Source organism: Oncorhynchus mykiss, chromosome 17 (genome assembly GCF_013265735.2).
Source record: "Oncorhynchus mykiss isolate Arlee chromosome 17, USDA_OmykA_1.1, whole genome shotgun sequence".
NCBI classification, from domain to species: domain Eukaryota; kingdom Metazoa; phylum Chordata; class Actinopteri; order Salmoniformes; family Salmonidae; genus Oncorhynchus; species Oncorhynchus mykiss.
Window position 1 is genome coordinate 44,569,078 of NC_048581.1, and position 22,894 is coordinate 44,591,971.

Sequence of the window (22,894 nt, forward strand, 5' to 3'; positions counted from 1 at the left end):
GTGTGGTGTTCCGCAGGGCAGTACAAATTACCTTCCTCTGACCTTGAATAAAGCCTGCGTGTGTGTGTGTGTGCGCTGACAACTCGAACAGTATACACGTCGGCTGCAACAGTAAGACACGGAGACGCTCAACAGTCAGTTTTGGAATGTGTAACTAGCAATAGGCTGGTTCTAAATATCTCGTACCAAAAGCATCATTTTTGGGACAAGTCACTCAATGCTGAACCTCATTTAGAGCTATTGAATAATGTGGCGATTGAGCAAGTTGAGATTAAACTGCTGGGTGTAACCCTAGATAGCAAGCTTTCATTGTCAAAACAGCTGTGTGGTCATGTGTGGCAAAGAAGGACATGCTGTAGGTGAATTGCAGTTGGTCCAGAACAGAGAAGCACATATCGATCACAGTTAATGTACACGGAGAGAAGGTATCAGTAACATGCATGTCAGTCTCTCCTGGCTCAAAGTTGAGAGATTGACTGTGTCACTATGGGTCTTTTTGCGTCACTATGGGTCTTTGTGCAAGGTATTGATGTGTTGAAGGTACCGAACTGTCTGTTCAAGCAGTTGGCACACAGTTCGGACACTCATCGGTACAACACCAGACATGCAACCAGAGGTCTCTTCTGTCTGCAAGTCCACAACAGAGGCTGGGAAAAGTGCAGTATTAAATAGAGCCATGACTACATGGAACTCTCTGCCACCCCAGGTAACTCAAGTTAGCAATAAAACCAGTTTTTTTTTTTTTTTTTTTTTTTTTTTTTTTTTTTTTTTTTACCAAAAAACAGCAAAAGAACACCTTACTGCACAAAGGGGGCTGTGAAGAGACACAGCCATTTTATATATCTTGAATTGTAATTTGCACTGTAGATATTGTGTGTGTATATACTGATATAGGCTGTCTGATGTCAGTGAATGAATGTCAGTGATTGGTGTGTGTTTGTTTGTACTGTAGTTAACATTGAAGTAAAGGAGTCATTTCTTTCTGCCTTTCCTCAGGAACCTCCTGCTTTGACAGAGGATGACAATGGCTCGGACAACTCCCAGTTCACAGGAAGCACCATCAACCTGCAGGACCTGGAGTGAGGAGTAGAAGGGAGGAGATGGTCAGCCCAGAGCCAGGGATCAATGTCCTCTGAGAAAGATGAGGGCTAGTGGGGCGCTAGAGAAAATGGTGGATAATTGGGAGGCAGCGTTTTAACCCAAGACATCCACCGTCCCCTGCCAACTCAACAGAGAAAACAACCTCACTCTCTCCAACAATGTTATGAGACTGATGTTAAAACAACATCTTCCCCTACAAGAAGATGGTTTCTTAATCTTTCCTGCATTCAATGTTTCTGATTATCTCTGGTGTGGGGAAACGCGAGATGAGAAAGTTCTGTATATCTGGGGTGTGGATGAAGTGGAACCCAGAACCAAATGCACCTTGGGATGAATTGAATCATAAATAAGGGAAAGTTACATTTGGGGACTTTATTTCTCTCACTTTATACTGTATTTCAGAAATCCCTTTTTGTACCACAATCATTATTGCGAGAGACTGTTGTGTTATTGCACATCCAGTAGGTCCCTCGTGTCTCTTGTCAAACTGACGTTTTGTCAGTCGCCGCTACGGTGCCATATTCCAGCCACTCGTTCGCAGTGTGCTGTTGTCAGAGCTTCTGTCTAGGAGGCCTTATAGACATGAAATACTTTACTCCCAGAACCATTGAGCATATGCTTTTTGTTAGACTTTTATTTTGTTCTTACTATTTTCTTTTGGGGGAGGGGGGGGGTAGATTTATTTTTCTACTGCTGTGTCTTATATGAACTACGGTTGAGTGAGACTTGAGCGGTCCTTGTTGAAAACATGTTGCCGGTCCACTTGTTTATAATGTCTAATGCTTATCAATATGTCATGACTTCCATCTACTTGTTATTTATTATCTTTGGTTTACCAAATGGCTGAATCCAAACGCCAAGAGTTTGAATAAACGATCAAAGCACAATTATATTTATTTTGTACTGTCTTTTTTTTTGGTGTCTTTTATAGTATTTCTGTAGAACTTAGAAATCTTAATCAAGTCTAGGTTTAGCTATCTGGCTTTCCTGGTTTCACTCTGGGGTTATAGATTATAGGTTTACATTGACTCCAAAGAGGCAAGAGCAGAACTTTTTATTGTGAAATGTTTATTAATTTGTTCATCACATGCATGCAGTCCATCTAACTGCTATTCAGATATAAGGTAAAGAAGCACAATAGATTATCAATAATATAACGGATAAGAAATGCATAAGAAAACAATCTGGTATGGCAAAATATTGTAAATCTGGTAACACAAAATAATCCAAGTCTATAAAATGTGTGGGGAGAGTACTGTTCACCTGCCCCAGAAAGCTCTCCACCAAAACAAAATCCACATGCTCCCCACTGAGTCAATATAAACAACCACCCAGCACTGAAAAAGTAGGACCTATCCCATCATGTGACATCACCAGCGTCCAATGGAGACATTTGAAAAGTCTTATACCTGTCATGTCATATCCAATTATTGGTCAGTATTTACAGTGAGTCAGTCACAGCCCCACAATAGGCCAAAACATATTGAATGAGTTCTGGTCAGTAATGTGACTGACTCTGCCCCTTAGGTGAAGAAGTAAAGCTGCTCTTCTTTCTCAGTCACAGCCCCACAATAGGCCAAAACATATTGAATGAGTTCTGGTCAGTAATGTGACTGACTCTGCCCCTTAGGTGAAGAAGTAAAGCTGCTCTTCTTTCTCCTTGTCTGAGATGTCATACACCTGGCTGGTCTTCAGCTTGCCGGCAGGGGGCTGTGATCTGGCCATCAGTTTCTTGCCAGTCTGGAGAAAAGCATCGTCAAATAAAGGGAACACAATGGTATGGTTTCTGTAGTACAATTAATTATATGACATGAACTCTGGATATTTATCAAACGTTATGCTTATTCTCCATTTCTACCATATATTATAATAGAACAGTCGCCCAGGTAACTAAACTTGCAGTTTAGGGCTGCATTCAATCCATATTGTGGAAGTATCGCAGAAGATCCACGGCATAGCTCGATTTAAATTTAAAGGTAATGTTCCTGCATTCACCGTAAAAATCTGCATATGTCGGCTCAATCAGAAATGACCTTACATTTTTTCATGCGGATCTTCTGCGATACAGACTGAATCCAGCCCTTAGTTACGCAATGTAATCTGGGTTGTCGGCGTCTAATGAAGATGTCATGTTTCACACAGATTTTCTGGCGGAACTTTGGTCATAACGTTTGCCTGTAGGATTGTGATGGTGTGGTGTTGAGGCAGATTGTGTGACTGACTGTTTTCTTGATGTCTGCCTGTGCTCTCTCCAGGGCCCTCTTCAGCCTCTCCTCCTGGTGCTGCTTCGCCTGATGCATCTTCTCATCACGCAGCCTAGGGAAAGGAAGCAAGGGATCATGGGCGGGAAAGGAGGAGAAGGGTCAATTAATTTAATCTAAACGGCTAAATCTCCAGTCTAGTTGTCAACTTCACAGAGATTTGCTTTAAACTGAAAGAAACTCAGCTCTGGCACCCAGCTACCACATTGAACAGGCAAAGCCTAAAGCTTAGATCCTTAAGACGTGTAGGTTGAATTGGAATGGGGCCAACCTGACTAGCCTATATGATGGCCCTACGAGGCTGTGTTCCAACTCTCCCCTACCTGAGCCTCCTTTCCTTCTCCTTGGTCCTCTCGGCCATCAGCAGTCGCTCCTTGGGGATCATCTCCACGTTCTCCAGCAGCTCACCCAGGCGGCTCTCGATAACCGTCAGCATCTGCAGCGTGCTCAGGTTGGCCTCTGTGTCACCCACGCAGCTCCGGTACACCTCCTCCACCTTAGCGCCCAGGGAGTCCAACATAAACTCCTACAGTGGAGGAACAAAGGTGAGAGAGAAAGATCTATATGATCTAAGGCCAATGACTGGCTCACTACTGACATTAGCATGTCCTCTGCATAACTGTCAGTGTGACCTGTCCCATTTCCCACTGTGAGTAGAAGTGTCATTAGGCACAGATCTAGGATTTGTTTACCTTCCCCAAATCTGAACATTGACCATTAGGGACGGACAGACTCTAAACTGACTTTAGATCACTGTCTCAAGGGCAGTCTTCTCTATCCTACCTGGTCGGCGGATTTGTACTTCCCAAAGTTGAAGAGGCGGGCCCTCAGCTCCAGCTCGGCAGCCCGGTCCCTCTCCCTCTGGATGGTGTGGGTCATGATGTCGATCTGCTGGGTCAGCTGGACGGTTTCCAGCTCCCTGCAGAGAGGGGGGGGAGCCGCGCAACACATAGAAATAGGCGAGGAAAGAGAAAGAGAGAAAAGGAACTATGAAGGGACCTCATGACATAAAACATCCTAGCACTTGTCAATGTCAGTCAAAATAATTTATTTTCTACAATAACTTGGAATTTTTATCGCTAATATCATGCTATTCTAAACATTTTGCCATGAGGCAGAGAGAAAATGTTGCTGTTTTAAAGCAAATTTCACACAATTCTACACATATTGCCATGGGGCAGAGATAAACTTTTGCAGTTTTATAGCTAATCTCATGCTATTCTACACATATTTACCATTTTTGTTGGAGCATATGCCAAGTGCCTAAACAGGCTATATCCTAAACTGTGCTGCACGTGTCCTCACCCACACCTCCCCCGCGAGTACATCACTCCAGTGCTGTTCAACCTCCACTGTTCAACCTCCACTACAAAATCCTGGTTCACACCTACCAAGCTACGAAAAACTCTGGACCAAAGTACCTGTCTGACCTCATTCTACCCTTTGCTCCTCCAGGTCCATCTCCCTTCAGCAGCCCTTCAGCAGACTATAAACTATGGGTGACAGGGCTTTCAGTTACGCGGCTCTGTGGCTGTGGAACGCACTTCCAGACACTATTAGGACTGCAGAGTCTCTGTCCTCATTTAAGGCACAGCTCAAGACCGTGCTGTTCAGACCATGCTGACCGTGCAGTTCAGTAAAACTTTCTAGGACCTCTGCTAATTCTGTTCTCATGTCCTCCGGATCTGACCACACCTGCATATAGCATTGATTGTTGTCTGTGTTATGTGTTTTGGATTGTTTTTATTATCATTTATTAATTCTGTATTATTATTATTTATCTTTTCGCCTCTGGTCTGAGAAAAGCACTTTACAAATTCAATTAATTATTAATATGAATTATATTGCTATTCTGCCCATTTTGCAATAAGGCTGAGAGAATGTTGTATTTTAAAAGCTAATCTCCTGAAATTCTACACATTTTGTCATGGAGCAGAGAGGAACATGTGCAGTTTTATAGCTAATCTCATGCTATTTTACACATTTTGCAATGATGCTGAGATCATTTAGAATTTTAAAACTAATTTCCTGCTATTCTACAAATTTTGCCATGAGGCTGGGAGAACATTTTGCCGTTTTACAGCTAATGTCCTGTAATTCTAAACATTTTGTTCATATTCTATCTGGAGATCCTATTACATTACCAGAAGGGCTTTGACGTAAACCCTCAAAGTTCCCGAATGGAGTGAAAATGACAGCCATATTGGTCAGGGAGAAATCCAAACCAGTGTAACTGGAATGAGAGGCATAATCCAGTGGTCCGAGCCACTGTGTGAATCTCTACATTCACTTCCATCTGTAGTACTCACTTCACTCTCTATCTACCTCTCACCTCTAACCCCAGCAGGTCTTACTTACATCTTCTTTCTTGTATGGTCCATGACCTTACTGAACACCTCCAGGGCCTCCTCCGTCTCCCTGGAGTTCTGGATCAGAGAGAGGTTCTGCTCCTCCAGCTCTGAAAGCAACTCCAGAAGTTGCCTGGGGTCTGTGAAATACAGCTCTGGGTGTTCCTGCAGGGGGTGACAATCACCACACACAGATAAGCATAGGGACATACAGAGAATCTCAATAGCATTTCCTTGATTCATCGCGTCATCTCTCCTCACCTCCTTCTCAAAACCCATTGGATTAGAAGGTCAGAGGGGCGAGTTTTGAGAAGGAGGCGAGGAGAGTGGGCGTGAAGAATCGAGGAAACACTATTGAGATTCTCCCATAGACTTCATCCAGGGCAAATTGAAAAGTAGGCAGAAGTTTATAAAAATGTACAGGGAAAGATATAATTTAGCAGGAAGCTAGGTTGCCTGGATGGACTAGTGGGGTTGAAGTTCAACATAATCAGATTTTGCTTGTTTTTCCCAGATCAATCCTAGTCATGGGGCTTGTTTAAGTAGTAAGGCTGAAGCAACCAACTGCAGACGAAATTCGAGGAGTGAAGTCGGGGGAGGTGCATCTGCGACAGCCGACAGTCGGACACAAATCAAATCAAATTTGTCACATGCGCCTGAATACAACAGGTATGGTTTTTCAACAGCAAGGCTCAGTGCAACATGGCAGTGTTGCCATTGTTTGTACAAGCTTTTCTTTGTAATGTCTCCAACCTCCATATTACACACTCACAAACTGTAAATATATGTGTGTACATTGTACTATCAATTAGTGATTGAGAGCCCCAAATATCACATTCATTTGTACATATCCACTGTATACATGAATCGCGGCAAAGTTGGTTTCGGTTTCGGTCACGTGTTTGGTCACTTTCGCGTGGAGCAAACAAAAACACCCTAATGATTGGTTGACAATAGAGCCTCCCACAATCCAGGCTATGGCTGTAGGATGAAGTTGGTGAAGAGCAACTGCAGAAACTTGCAGTTGACTGCAGTCAAAGCAAGTCGAAAATGTTTATTCCCTTAATGCAACACACTTTGGAAGGCAGCGACCAACGAAGGTCAAAAGTGATCTGCTTGAACGCGCCCTTGGAGAATAGGTATTTTAGTCGAGACTGATCCATTAAGCATACTTTTTAGGCCTGAGCTTAATCTGTGTCCGGAAAATCGTCCCTTGACATTTTAAGTCATATTCAGCCTGTATTCACTTTTTATTCAAACGTCTCATTTATTCAATTTTCACATTTTCACATTTTCCAGAATGCCGTTATCCTCCAGTGTAATTCTTACCTTCTAAAGTTGAAACTAACCTCATATTCAGAGCTGTCGGTCTCCAGTTCTGCCACAGGACTCCTGAAAAGACAGGAACTCAGCACAAAGATGTGCCAAAATTATAGCATAGAACACGGTCATATTCAAACCCACTTCTGCCAATGGGTGACTCACATAGATACCCTGAGGCCCAATGTTGTACTCGGGATTTGTGACACACACACACACACACTCACGGTTTGTCACTCTGGACTATCGACTGTCTAGAGGGGGCTCTGGCATCCCGGAGAGGGGGCAGCTCCCGACTCGCAAAGGACGCCCTGCTTTCCACCTCTGTGTGTGTGTGTGCGTGCGTGCGTGTGTGTGTGTACGCGCGCACGTGTGTACGTGTGTGTAAGGGAGAGGAAGAGACAGAAAACGGAGATTAAAAAAGGGGCGCTTTAGTATAGACACAAAATAGCATCAAATGCAACAGCCCGTCACCATTTTACAGGCTACTACATCAAATGTTTATGCAACAATACATAACAAAACACTAAGAAAGAAGACATACTAGAACCTCTTTTCGGAGTGGCCCTCTCGTCTTTGTCTTTCTCTTTGGACTTGTCCTTGGTGGCAGACTTGGTGGTAGACTTGGCTTTGGGGGTCTTACCCTTGGCCCTCTGTGCCTCTTGCCACTCTGGAGGGGACAGCTTGAAGAGAAACTCCTTGTACATGGTGTACTCCTTTATGATGTCCTCAAACTTAGAGATGTCACTGCAGGAGAAGAGCAAGCACGCACGCACACAAACAAACGCATGAACACACGCACGCGCGCGCGCACACACACACACACACATCTTTGAGATATACACTTCCTTTCAAAAGTTTGGGGTCACTTAGAAATGTCCTTGTTTTTTTAAGAAAAGCACATTTCTTGTCCATTAAAATAACATAAAATTGATCAGAAATACAGTGTAAACACTGTTAATGTTGTAAATGACTATTGTAGCTGGAAACGGCTGATTTCGAATGGAATATCTACATAGATGTACAGAGGCCCATTATCAGCAACCATCACTCCTGTGTTCCAATGGCACGTTGTGTTAGGTAATCCAAGTTTATAATTTTAAAAGGCTAATTGATCATTAGAAAACACTTTTGCAATTATGCTAGCACAGCTAAAAACTGTTGTCCTGATTAAAGAATCAATACAACTGGCCTTCTTTAGACTTTTGAGTACTGAGTTGAGTATCTGGAGCATCAGCATTTGTGGGTTCGATTACAGGCTCAAAATGTACAGAAACAAAGATCTTTCTTCTGAAATGTATCAGTCTATTCTTGTTCTGAGAAATGAAAGCTATTCCATGCGAGAAATTGCCAAGAAACTGAAGCTCTCGTACAACGCTGTGAACTACTCCCTTCACAGAACAGCGCAAACTGGCTCTAACCAGAATAGAAAGAGGAGTGGGAGGCCCCGATGCACAATTGAGCAAGAGTACAAGTACATTAGAGTGTCTAGTTTGAGAAACAGTCGCCTGTCATTAAATAGTACCCGCAAAACACCAGTCTCAGCATCAACAGTGAAGAGCCGACACCAGGATGCTGGCCTTCTAGGCAGAGTTGAAAAGAAAAAGCCATATCTTAGACTGGCCAATAAAAATAAAAGATTAAGATGGGCAAAAGAACACAGACACTGGACAGAGGAACTCTACCAAGAAGGCCAGCATCCCGGAGTCGCCTCTTCACAGGGTTTTTTAATAATCAATTAGCCTTTTGAAATGATAAACTTGGATTAGCTAACACAACGTGCCATTGGAACACATGAGTGATGGTTGCTGATAATGGGCTTCTGTACGCCTATGTAGATATTCCATACAAAATCAGCCGCTTCCAGCTACAAAAGTAATTTACAACATTAACAATGTCTACACTGTATTTCTGATCAATTCTATGTTATTTGAATGGACAAAACATTAAATTTTCTTTCAAAAACAAGTACATTTCTAAGTGACCCCAAACTTTTGAACGGTGGTGTACATGATGTGTAACCTTTATGACTTTTTCACGTACATCAAGCATTGACTATAGTTTATTTACGCCAATAGTTCCAATATTATACTTAGGCGGGAGGCCATGGTCATCCTAGCTGTAATGCTCTGGGTACTACCCACCTCTTAATGGTCACCATCCTAGTCGTGAGCCTCTTGATCTCAGTCACCTTCTCCAGTTTCACTTTGGTCTCTAACTCAGCACTGTGCAAAATGGAGACACCATGTGATTTTATGAAGTAGAAGAGGAAGATAGATTGTACATATAGCAATCATATTGTTAGTTATTACACTTTGATGGCCTCCACAGAGTTCTTGTCATTCTCTTTGAGGAACTCGTCGAACATGATGGCGTCGTCTTCCAGGAACCGCTCGGCGCGCATCAGCTTCCTCTCCTGGCCGGTCGCCATTTTCTCCAACTGCTCGATCTCTCCACGCTTCACAGCCAAGGAGTACTGGGAGAGAGGGGGAGAGAGATGAGGGAGATAGGGATGGGGAGAGAGAGAGAGAGATGGGGGATTAGGGATGAGAAGGGACAGGCAGGGTTGGAGGATGGATGGGTGGATGGATGAATGGACAGGAGAGAGAAATATTGAGGGCGGGAAGAAGGGAGATGTCAAGAGGTGGGAAATGCCACCAACTTGAGGGAGGTGGAGAAGCTTGTATTGACTGTACCTGGACACAGGCTACTCCTCACTAGTGGGAACCACTAAAGACGATGAATACATAACAATACATTTACTTTTAATTCAATGATCAAGCATTTCTGTATCGTATAAAGAACGAATATCTGTGGACACATTCCAGTTGTCATAAAGAGCATAACATGATCACCCAGGCAGTTTTAATGGACCTTCATTCCCTTCTTACCTCCAGCAGAAACATCTCCCTTTTCTTGGTGATAAACTCATTCATGCTCTCTTTGTCAATATTGCGATCTGGGGAGAAACAGTATGGTTGGTTACACACACACATACATTCATGCCACACACACATCACAACTGCTGATAACAGACTGCTAAATACTGCACAATTTAAACACTTGCCCCCCAATCCCCCTTTCCCCAATACACGTGTAAATATAGGACTATAAATTGTGCCTTCCTGTATTATACTTTTGCTAAAATGTTTATTCTACTGAGTCATTTACTTTTTGTTCACAATCTTATATTGTATTATTTCTTACTGTTCTTGCACTGTCAAGAAGGAACCTGCAAGTAAGCATTTGGTTGGACAGTGTATACAGATGTCGGATCTTAATTTGACCCATTTCATCACAGGAGGAAATTAGTCCTGCAGCAGGAGGACGTGAATGAATACTGAATATTTAGAATTGGCGCCAGGGGGCAGCTGCTAGCAGTCTTTGTAGGCTATATAATGCAGTACCGTACCGACCATAAGCTGGGTATAAATACAGCATCTTCAGTTCCAACAGCCCCGAACCCAACTCATTGGAATGACCCAACTAGGGTTGAATGGCAGGAAGCCGGTTACCAAGATTTACTGGGATTTACCGCCCAAAACCACTCCCTTTTCCAGGGAAAAATAACTGTGTGAAAACGGTAAATTATAATTCATTATTTTTATAAACAGCATGGCGTGAAATGGAACTTTTAAATTATACAGCGGCAAGAAAAAGTATGTGAACCCTTTGGAATTACCTGTATTTCTGCATAAATTAGTTATCAAATTTGATCTGATCTTCATCTTAGTCACAACAATAGATGAACACAGTGTGCTTAAACTAATAACCCACAAATTATTGTATTTTTCTTGTCTATATTGAATACATAATAAAAACATTCACAGTGTAGGTTGGAAAAAGAATGTGAACCCCTAGGCTAATGACCTTTCCAAAAGCTAATTGGAGTCAGGAGTCAGCTAACCTGGAGTCCAATCAATGAGACGAGATTGGAGGTGTTGGTTAGAGCTGCCCTTGCCCAACAAAAACACTCACAAAATTTGAGTTTGCTATTCACAAGAACCATTGCCTGATGTGAACAATGCTTCGATACAAAAGAGATCTCAGAAGACCTAAGATTATGAATTGTTGACTTGCATAAGGCTGGAAAGGGTTACAAAAGTATTTCTAAAAACATTGATGTCCATAAGACAAATGGTTTATAAATTGAGAAAGTTCAAAACTGTTGCTACTCTCCCTAGGAGTGGCCGTCCTGCAAAGATGACTGCAAGAGCACAGTGCAGAATGCTCAATGAGGTGAAGAAGAATCCTAGAGTGTCAGCTAAATACTTACAGAAATCTCTGGAACATGTTAACATCTCTGTTGACGAGACTACGATATGTAAAACACGAAACAAGAATGGTGTTCATGGCAGGACACCACAGAAGAAGCCACTGCTGTCAAAAAAATAACCATTGCTGCACGTCTGAAGTTTGCAAAAGAGCACCTGGATGTTCCACAGCGCTTCTGGCAAAATATTCTGTGGACAGATTAAACTAAAGTTGAGTTGTTTGGAAGGAACACACAACACTATGTGTGGAGAAAAAAAGGCACAGCACACCAACATCAAAACCTAATCCCAACTGTAAAGTGTGGTGGAGGGAGCATCATGGTTTGCGGCTACTTTGCTGCCTTAGGGCCTGGACAGCTTGCTATCATCGACGGAAAAATGTATTCCCAAGTTTATCAAGACATTTTTCTGGAAAATGTTAGGATATATGTCTGCCAATTGAAGCTCAATAGAAGTTGGGGGATGCAACAAGACAACGACCCAAAACACAGAAGTAAATCAACAAAGAAGAAAATGCGCCTTCTGGAGTGGCCCAGTCAGAGTCCTGACCCTCAACCCGATTTAAAATGCTGTGGCATGACCTTGAGAGCGGTTCACACCAAACATCCTAAGAATATTGCTGAACTGAAACAGTTTTGTAAAGATAAATGGTTAAAAATTCCTCCTGACCGTTGTGCAGGTCTGATCCGCAACTATAGAAAACGTTTGGTTGAGTTTATTGCTGCCAAAGGAGGTTCAACCAGTTATTAAAGGGTTCACATACTTTCTCCACCCTACACTGTGAATGTTTACACGGTGTGTTCAATAAAGACATGAACATCTATAATTGTTTGTGTGTTATTAGCTTAAGCAGACAGTGTTTGTCTAGTGTTGTGACATAGATGAAGATCAGATCAAATGGTATGACCAATTTATGCAGGAATCCAGGTAATTCCAAGGGTTCACATACTTTTTCTTGCCAATGTATGCAATGTCTAAATCTGGTTTCTCTACGGCGCCTGCATGATAAATCATCAACGCTCAGGGTGGGGACAGACAGCCCATCTCAGAATGGAGCGCAGTTCACAATGCATGTAGACCTACCATAACTTTTATTCTCGGAACAGGTAGGCCTGCATTTGCTGCAGCATAGTCTATAGTACCTACAGTAAAATAAAGCCTGAATGCACATCTAATTTACCCATCTCCATCTGGCTTTCAGGGGCCACCAAATGTTTTTATTGTAAAGATATTTTTTTTTAAATGCAGATGCGGAGTTTTACAACAGCCTAGCACTTGAATATCGTTGCTTTAAATCAGTGAACGTGCGAGCACTTTCTCCATCAACTCCATTCAAATTGCATCCAAAATAGATACTCCTGTTCTATACTGAACAAATATATAAATGCAACATGTAAAGGGTTGGTCCCATGTTTCATGAGCTGAAATAACAGATCCCAGAAATGTTTCATACACACAAAAATCGTAAATCTCTCAAATGTTGTGCACACATCCTCCTGACAGATGTGGCATATCAAGAAGCTGATTAAACAGCATGATCATTATACAGGTGCACCTTGTGCTGGGGACAATAAAAGGCCACTCGAAAATGTGCAGTTTTGTCACACAATACAATGCCACAGATGTTTTAAGTTTTGAGGGAGGGTGCAATTGGCAAGCTGACTGCAGTAATGTCGACCAGAGCTGTTGTCAGAGAATTTAATGTTAATTTCTCTACCATAAGCTGCCTCCAACGTTGTTTTAGAGAATTTGGTAGTATGTCCAACAGGCCTCACAACCGTAGACCACTTGTAACCACGCTTTCCCAGGACCTCCACATCCGGCTTCGGGATTACACACCCGAATAATATCTGCACAAACTGTAGGAAACGGCCTCAGGGAAGCTCATCTGCGTGCTCGTCGGCCTCACCAGGGACTTGATCTGACTGCAGTTCGCCGTCGTAACCAATTTCAATTGGCAAATGCTCACCTTCGATGGCCACTGGCACGCTGGAGAAGTGTTCTCTTCACGGATGGGCAGTATGGCAGTACCGGGCAGTATGGCATTGTGTGGGCTAGTGGTTTGCTGATGTCAACGTTGTGAACAGAGTGCCCCATCGTGCCGTTTGGGTTATGGAATGGGCAGGCAGAAGCTACGGACAACGAACACACTTGCATTTTATCAACAGCAATTTGAATGCACAGATATACCATGATGAGATCCTGAGGCCCATTGTGGTGCCATTCATCCGCCACCATCATGGCGGCCCCATGTCGCAAGGATCTGTACACAATTCCTTGAAGCTGAAAATGTCCCAGTTCTTCCATGAGCTGCATACTTCAGACATGTCACCCATTGAGCATATTTGGGATGCTCTGGATCGACGTGTATGACACCGCGTTCCAGTTCACACCAATATCCAGCAACTTCGCACAGCCATTGAAGAGGAGTGTAACAACATTCCACAGGCCACAATCAACAGCCTGATCAACTCTATGTGAAGGAGATGTCTTGCTACATGAGGTAAATAGTGGTCACACCAGACACTGAGTGGTTTTATGATCCACGCCCCTACCTTTTTTTAAGGCATTTGTGACCAACAGATGCACATCCGTATTCCCAGTCATGTGGAATCCATAAATTAGGTCCTAATGAATGTATTTCAATTGACTGATTTCCTTAAAAACTTTGAAATTGTTGCATGTTGCGTTTATATTTCTGTTCAATATAGATTGATATATATAGCCCTAGTCCTCACAGGTAGTTTTAAAGAAGAGCAAAGGCTATAGCAGTTATTTATTCAGACCCATAACCATTCAATCTTCATGAAGAGAAGTGAAATACTTCTGCATCTAATTCTAGTCCTATATTATTCAAGGATGTCATTAGAATGATGAAGATAAGGACAATAAAACTTGTTTCCTTTACCTGTTGAAAGCGAGGAGGGAATGAAGCAACAATAGAGAGAGAAAGAGGAGGTAGGCTAATAACATTAGGGGGAAAATTATGAAATATATGGATGAGCCTACTGTTCCATAAGGTGTTTTTTTTATCTGTTTTTTAAATCAAATTGTTCTGCTTTCATCATTTACTTGATATGGAATAGAGTTCCATGTAGTCATGGCTCTATGTTGTACTGTGTGCCTTCCATAGTCTGTTCTGGACTTGGGGACTGTGAAGAGGCCTCTTCCAGAAGACATGCCTCTGGGGTATGCATGGGTGTCCAAGCTGTGTGCCAGTAGTTTAGACAGTCAGCTCAGTGCATTCAACATGCATTCAACCTTTCATAAATACAATTAGTGATGAAGTCGATCTCTCCTCCACTTTGAGCCAGGAGAGATTGACATGCATATTATTAATATTAGGTCTCTGTGTACATCCAAGGGCCAGCCATGCTGCCCTATTCTGAGCCAATTACAATTTTCCTAAGTCCTTTTTGGTGGCACCTGACTACACGACTGAACAGTAGTCAAGGTGCGACAAAACTAGGGCCTGTAGGACCTGCCTTGTTGATAGTGTTGTTAAGAAGGCAGAGCAGTGCTCTATCATGGACAGACTTCTCCCCATCTTAGCTACTGTTGTATCAATATGTTTTGACCATGGCAGTTTACAATCCAGGGTAACTCAAAGCATCTCAACTTGAGCAATTTCCACATTATTTATTACAATATTTAGTTGAGGTTTAGGGTTAAGTGAATGTTTTGTTCCAAACACAATGCTTTTAGTTTTGGAAATATTTATGGCTAACTTATTCCTTGTCACTCACTCTGAAACGAACTGCTACTCTTTTTTAATAGTGTTGAGTCATCCGCATACATAGACACTCTGGCTTTACTCAAAGTCAGTTAGTAAAAAATAAAAGCAAGGCATAAACAGCTGCCCTGGGGAATTCCTGATTCAACCTAGATTATGTTTGAGAGGCTTCCATTAAAGAATACCCTCTGTGTTCTGTTAGACAAGTAACTCTTTATCCACATTATAGCAGGGGGTTTAAAGCCATAAAACATATGTTTTCCAGCAGCAGACTATGATCGATAATGTCAAAAGCTGCACTTAAGTCTAACAAGACAGCCCCAACAATAATTTTTTCATCAATTTCTCTCAGCCAATCATCAGTCATTTGTCATTTGTGTAGGTGCTGTGCTTGTTGAGTGTCCTTCCCTATAAGCGTGTTGAAAGTCTGTTGTCAATTTGTTTACTGTGAAATAGCATTGCATCTGGTCAAACAGGTATTCAGACCCCTTGACTTTTTCCACATTTTGTTACTTTACAGACTTATTTTAAAATGTATTATATAATGTTTTTCCCTCATCAATCTACACACAATACCCTATTATGACAAAGCAAAAACAGGGTTTTGGAAATGTTTGCAAATTTATTACAAATAAAAAACAGAAATACCTTATTTACATAAGTATTCAGAAACTTTGGTATGAGACTCGAAATTGAGCTCAGGTGCATCCTGTTTCCATTCATCATCCTTGACATGTTTCTACAACTTGATTGGAGCACCTGTGGTGCATTCAATTGATTGGACATCATTTGGAAAGGCACACACCTGTTTATTTAAGGTTCCACAGTTGACAGGGCACATCAGAGAAGAAACCAAGCCATGGGGTCGAAGGAATGAGGTCGAAGGAATTTTCCGTAGAGCCACCGGACTATTACTACTCCACCAATTAGGCCTTAATGGTAGAGTGGCCAGACGGAAGCCACTCCTCAGTAAAAGGCACATGATAGCCCTCTTGAAGTTTGCCAAAAGGCACCTAAAGGACTCTCAGAACAGGAGAAAAAAGATTATCTGGTCTGATGAAACCAAGACGGAACTCTTTGGCCTGAATGCCAAGCATCACGTCTGAAGGAAACCTGGCACCATTACTACGGTAAAGCATGGTGGTGGCAGCATCACGCCTTGGGGATGTTTGTCAGGGACAGGGACTGAGAGACTAGTCAGGATTGAGGGAAAGATGAACGGAGCAAAGTAAAGAGAGATCCTTGATGAAAACCTGCTCAAGACCTCAGACTGGGGAAAGATTCACCTTCCAACAGGACAACGACCCTAACCACACAGCCAAGACAATGCAGGAGTGGCTTCGGGACAAGTCTCTGAGTGTCCTTGAGTGGCCCTGCCAGAGCCAGACTTTAACCTGATCGAACATCTCTGGAGAGACCTGAAAATAGCTGTGCGGTGACGCTCCCCATACAACCTGGCAGGGCTTGGGAGGATCTGCAGAGAATATCGGGAGAAACTCCCCAAATACAGGTGTGTCAAGCTTGTTCCGTCATACCCAAGAAGACTGTAATCGCTGCCAAAGGTCCTTCAGTAAAGTACTGAGTAAATGGTCTGATTACTTTTTTAGCAAACATTTCTAAAAACCTGTTTTTGCTTGGTCGTTATGGGGTATTGTGTGTAGATTGATGAGGGGGGGGGGGGCGATTTAATCCATTTTAGAATAAGGTTGTAACGAAACTAAATGTGGAAAAAGTTAAGGGGTCTGAATACTTTCCGAATGCACTGTATGTATTGGATAGTGACAAAATAATTTGGCCATGAAATGTCTTTAATGTAGGGCTTTTAAATGTATTTAATGTATCTGCATCAGGCTCAGGTAGCATCAGGCTTGAATTTTTAATCAAAGCTCTAATCAAATCCAGACATGAAATGCTTTTGAATGACACTTCCGGTTTTGGCGGGAAATACTGCGTTACCCAGGAGAAAAATGTTTTACTCTCGGGATGGAACATTTGTAAAATACCGGGAAAATATTCAACCCTATCCCCCACACCATGGCCCAACTAGAAATTTGTGCAATTTATGCCAGTCCAATGGTGGTCCCGACAGCGTGCAAAAAAAGGGGCAGGGGCGGGGGGGATTACTCTTAAATATAGGATGGTATCCATCATTAGGCTATGCATATTGGGAGAGAACACGTGATGATGATGATTCATTGATTTGTACAGGACAGTGATTTAATAGGCTAAGCCTACTGAAAAAGATCTCCCCTCATTCTGATTGTTTTCCATCTCTGTCATATGAAACTGCTGGCATGTGTGGTGCCAGCACATTGACGCGTATTACCATGTTTGCATTGCTGTGCTGATAATGTGAAAAAAATATTTTTTAGCAACATTCTAAGAATTCTATATACAGTGCCTTGCGAAAGTATTCGGACCCCTTGAACTTTGCGACCTTTTGCCACATTTCAGGCTTCAAACATAAAGATATAAAACTGTATTTTTTTGTGAAGAATCAACAACAAGTGGGACACAATCATGAAGTGGAACGACATTTATTGGATATTTCAAACTTTTTTAACAAATCAAAAACTGACAAATTGGGCGTGCAAAATTATTCAGCCCCCTTAAGTTAATACTTTGTAGCGCCACCTTTTGCTGCGATTACAGCTGTAAGTCGCTTGGGGTATGTCTCTATCAGTTTTGCACATTCCTCCTTGCAAAACAGCTCGAGCTCAGTGAGGTTGGATGGAGAGCATTTGTGAACAGCAGTTTTCAGTTCTTTCCACAGATTCTCGATTGGATTCAGGTCTGGACTTTGACTTGGCCATTCTAACACCTGGATATGTTTATTTTTGAACCATTCCATTGTAGATTTTGCTTTATGTTTTGGATCATTGTCTTGTTGGAAGACAAATCTTCGTCCCAGTCTCAGGTCTTTTGCAGACTCCATCAGGTTTTCTTCCAGAATGGTCCTGTATTTGGCTCCATCCATCTTCCCATCAATTTTAACCATCTTCCCTGTCCCTGCTGAAGAAAAGCAGGCCCAAACCATGATGCTGCCACCACCATGTTTGACAGTGGGGATGGTGTGTTCAGCTGTGTTGCTTTTACGCCAAACATAACGTCTTGCATTGTTGCAAAAAAGTTCAATTTTGGTTTCATCTGACCAGAGCACCTTCTTCCACATGTTTGGTGTGTCTCCCAGGTGGCTTGTGGCAAACTTTAAACAACACTTTTTATGGATATCTTTAAGAAATGGCTTTCTTCTTGCCACTCTTCCATAAAGGCCAGATTTGTGCAATATACGACTGATTGTTGTTCTATGGACAGAGTCTCCCACCTCAGCTGTAGATCTCTGCAGTTCATCCAGAGTGATCATGGGCCTCTTGGCTGCATCTCTGATCAGTCTTCTCCTTGTATGAGCTGAAAGTTTAGAGGGACAGCCAGGTCTTGGTAGATTTGCAGTGGTCTGATACTCCTTCCATTTCAATATTATCGCTTGCACAGTGCTCCCTGGGATGTTTAAAGCTTGGGAAATCTTTTTGTATCCAAATCCGGCTTTAAACTTCTTCACAACAGTATCTCGGACCTGCCTGGTGTGTTCCTTGTTCTTCATGATGCTCTCTGCGCTTTTAACGGACCTCTGAGACTATCACAGTGCAGGTGCATTTATACGGAGACTTGATTACACACAGGTGGATTGTATTTATCCTCATTAGTCATTTAGGTCAACATTGGATCATTCAGAGATCCTCACTGAACTTCTGGAGAAAGTTTGCTGCACTGAAAGTAAAGGGGCTGAATAATTTTGCACGCCCAATTTTTCAGTTTTTGATTTGTTAAAAAAGTTTGAAATATCCAATAAATGTCGTTCCACTTCATGATTGTGTCCCACTTGTTTTTGATTCTTCACAAAAAAATACAGTTTTATATCTTTATGTTTGAAGCCTGAAATGTGGCAAAAGGTCGAAAAGTTCAAGGGGGCCGAATACTTTTGCAAGGCACTGTATATGGGGCATAACAATCTCAGCTCTGTAGATTTTGCTGCGAAGAGACAGAATCAATAGATCATTTATTCTGGTATTACCCCTATGTAGCTTGTTTCTGGTCACAGGTTCAGGAATGGTTAAAAAAATCACAACATACACTTATAATTAACCTTACAAATAGCAGTGTTGGGCGATATGGAAAGCCATAGTCAGTCAATAAATAATATAATAATACTCGTAGGAAAAGTTTTTATCTTTAGCTCACAATCTGTGGATACCATACGATTAGAAAGGTTTTAAAAAATTATGTAAAACAGCACAATTGAAAAATATGTGGCACATGGAAACCAAACGAGGGTGGTCTATGGTGATAGGTGGGATGGGCTGAGAGTGGCTGAGGGTTGGGGTTAAAGAGATTATATTTGGTCATGTTTTTATTTTTATGTGACTGATTTATATCAAAGTAAAAGTACCATGTATGCAAAATGTGTATGCAAAAGGTACTGTATATGTAAAATGTATATATAAAATGTGTGTATGTGTAGCAGAAAAGCTTTAAAATATATATATTAAAATATATATATTTATATATATATATATATATATATATATATATATATATATATATATATATATATATATTTGTCCTCTGGAGATAGGGGGTAGGTGGAGAAGTAAAAACAAAATGGAAAAAAAAGAAAAAAAAAGGTTAACGTTCTGATCTGTTCCATCAGTCTTGTGGGGGGCAGCAGACTGGGATAGAGACATATTCAATCAATCCCTATCCCAGTCTGCTGTCCCCACATGCTTCAAGATGGCCACCATTGTTCCTGATCCCAAGAAAGCTAAGGTAACTGAGCTAAATGACTATTGCTGTTCACTAGTCAATGATCATATCACCTCCACCCTACCTGATATCCTAGACCCACTCCAATTTGCTTACCGCCCCAATAGGTCCACAGACGACACAATCGCCATCACACTGCACACTGCCCTATCCCATCTGGACAAGAGGCATACCTCTAATGCTGCTCATTGGTTACAGCTCAGCATTCAATACCATAGTACCCTCCAAACTCATCATTAAGCTTGAGACCCTGGGTCTCGACCCCGCTCTGTGCAACTGGGTCCTGGACTTTCTGACCGACCGCCCCCATGTGGTAAAGGTAGAAAACAACATCTCCACCCAGCTGATCCTCAACACTGGGGCCCCACAAGGGTGCATTCTCAGCCCTCTCCTGTACTTGCTGTTCATCTATGACTGTGTGGCCATGCACGCCTCCAACTCAATAATCAAGTTTGTAGACGACACTACAGTGGTAGGCTTGATTACCAACAACGACAACACAGCCTACAGGGAGGAGGTGAGGGCCCTCGGAGTGTGGTGTCAGGGAAATAACCTCTCACTCAACGTCAAAAAAACAAAGGAGATGATCGTGGATTTCAGGAAACAGTAGAGGGAGCACATCCCTATCCACATCGAAAGGACAATAGTGGAGAAGGTGGAAAGTGTTAAGTTCCTCGCTGTACACATCACGGACAAACTGAAATGGTCCACCCACACAGGCAATGTGGTGAAGAAGACGCAACAGCGCCTCTTCAACATCAGGAGGCTGAAGAAATGTGGCTTGTTACCTAAAACCCTCACAAACTTTCACAGATACACAATCGAGAGAATCCTGTCGGGCTGTATCACTGCCTGGTACCACCTTTTTTTTAGACTGCAGGTCCGCTGGGGCGTATATTCAAGCAAGCAATAGGCAGAATAAATGATTTGTGGCCTCAGCGCTTGTGTGGTCCAGTGGCTACAGAGCTGGCATGGGATTGAATCCGGCCCACTGTCCTTTGACTCCCTCTCCCCTATCTTCCCTGTATTTCCAACACTCGTTTATCTCTTCAATAAAAGCAAAACAATTATGACAGGAGTGAGACTTATATTTAAGAAAGAATAATAATAGGCTTGTATAAAATAATGATAATACGGTATAATGACGATCTAGGCTAGGCCTTATAATAGGACATTTAAAATACATTAACACATGGGTGTGGCAAAGTGCCAGATTCTTGAATGATAATGACCGAATCATTGTTGCATGATTAAAGAGACAGGCTTGGCGCAAATTGCAGGAGTGGGGGTGGTGAAATCAGCTGTTCAACAGGTTGTCAATCAACTGATGGCTCAAATCAGCTCATCAACTCAGTCAGGGAAACACAAACAGTAGCCTATTTACGTTTTTACACCTTTTCATTATGTGACAATGGATGGCTAATGGGTAGCCTACAGAATGTATTATTGGAATATAATCAAATAACAAGGGGCCTATTGCTGTAATGGTCTGGGTGTAGCTGGTGCAGAGGAGTCAGGTGCAGGACAGCAAAGATGGTAACACAAGTAACTTTACTCAAATATTCCAAATAACATGTCGTAATACCGAGCCCACAATAACGGACCGAACATACATAAAACAATCACGCACAAAAACCATGGGGAAAACAGAGGGTTAAATATTGAACATGTAATTGGGGAATTGAAACCAGGTGTGTAAAACAAAGACAAAACAAAATGAAAAGTGGATCGGTGATGGCTAGAAAGCCGGTGACGTCGACCGCCGAAAGCCGCCTGAACAAGGAGAGGGACCGAATTCGGCAGAAGTCGTGACAATTGCAAACATTGATGGCACTAGATGTCTCAATAAACCATCTTTAAATTCTAAATTCATCTGCACAGCTGATCTAAATTGCAACCATTATTGGTCACCTCATTACCATTCCCTATCAGATGTCATCGTTACCTTAGTCCTGCTTGCAACCAAAGTCTTCAAGATATGTTCGCCCTCTGGTTGGTACTGTCAATGTTTTGAACAGACTAAGTGCGATTGATCTACTGTATTTGACAAGCATTCCATACAATTGAAATAAAGTATTTCCTCACTTACCACGGCAAATCTACTGTGGCAATTTACCTGACACTTTGTATGACTGGAAACTAATGTTGGTGTAGCCTACTGTTCTCATTTTATTAGTTTCCTATTTATGATATCTGCTAAATACAACTGTCTATAAAAGTGTCTGGTATGGTAATTTCTTATCAAGATCGGGGTAAAATATCTGAAATGTGTTACTAAATCAAGTCAATGGGGAGATTGAGTTATTTGTGCCAGAAGGGTATGGGCCAGAATCAAACCCATGCCAACACAGTAAGCCTACATGTGCACGCTGAAAGAAGCTGCCCTAACCACTAGACCACCCCAGACCACAATTGAGCAACATTTTGACAGTTGATTGGCAACATTAGGTTCGCTAGAACTCCTAAGCTGTCCTCTTTTTCGATAACATATACTGTAGAGCTAAAAAAATAATCATGGGCTTTCACGCGCCATTGTGCTCCATTCCGTAGGCTACCTCATTATTCTCAATTTCATCTTGTCTTTACAGCTGATATTATAGGCCTATGCGGGCAATTAGTTTTGACAGGCTACAGTAGGCCATAGTTTAGGTGTAGCCTACTGTACAGCTGCATTTCAGATACACTTGACACCTGTATGTCATAGCCTAGTGGAGACCAGATTATTAAAACAAGCTATATAAAACGACGGTTGTTGATGTGTATGGCTGAATGTTGCAGTAATAGGACCTAGGCCTAGCATTTGAGCGAGAGAGAGGATGATTTTGATAGCAAGCCCTGATCCCAATGACTCAACTGCCCCCGCATGGAGAGAAAGAGAACTGCTCATTTTGACGCAGTAGGGAAAAGGTTGATCATGGACTCTGTTCCACACAGCGGTTGTTTTGGTGGTGTCGGAGGTGGAACTGTGTTAGAGCTGTCAAATCCACAAGTGGCTCCCGGCATACCTAAAACGGATATTGCCATTGGCTGCACAAG

General features: G+C 42.1%; 2 protein-coding genes across 7 annotated transcripts in view; one reads left to right on the plus strand and one right to left on the minus strand.

Annotated features, from left to right (window-relative positions):
• Positions 1-1,993, plus strand: part of si:dkey-156n14.3 (zinc finger protein ZXDC) — an 18,158-nt gene extending 16,165 nt beyond the window's left edge. The window contains exon 10 of the mRNA XM_036949956.1: positions 997-1,993. Within this exon, the coding sequence (XP_036805851.1) occupies positions 997-1,083 (87 nt within the window). The 3' untranslated portion in view covers positions 1,084-1,993. The remainder of the gene's footprint in view (positions 1-996) is intronic.
• The window catches only part of cfap100 (cilia and flagella associated protein 100), a 26,706-nt gene continuing 5,571 nt past the window's right edge, over positions 1,760-22,894 (minus strand). For 3 of the 6 annotated variants that reach the window (XM_021568551.2, XM_021568549.2, XM_021568552.2), the window contains 11 exons: positions 9,922-9,989; positions 9,343-9,506; positions 9,175-9,255; positions 7,575-7,777; positions 7,258-7,354; positions 7,060-7,102; positions 5,721-5,875; positions 4,146-4,281; positions 3,686-3,888; positions 3,324-3,417; positions 1,760-2,841 (listed from right to left, as the gene is read on the minus strand). In XM_021568551.2, the coding sequence (XP_021424226.2) occupies positions 2,728-2,841; positions 3,324-3,417; positions 3,686-3,888; positions 4,146-4,281; positions 5,721-5,875; positions 7,060-7,102; positions 7,258-7,354; positions 7,575-7,777; positions 9,175-9,255; positions 9,343-9,506; positions 9,922-9,989 (1,358 nt within the window). In that variant the 3' untranslated portion in view covers positions 1,760-2,727. The remainder of the gene's footprint in view (positions 2,842-3,323; positions 3,418-3,685; positions 3,889-4,145; positions 4,282-5,720; positions 5,876-7,059; positions 7,103-7,257; positions 7,355-7,574; positions 7,778-9,174; positions 9,256-9,342; positions 9,507-9,921; positions 9,990-22,894) is intronic. The other 3 variants (XM_036949957.1, XM_036949958.1, XM_021568550.2) reach the window with 3 other exon arrangements.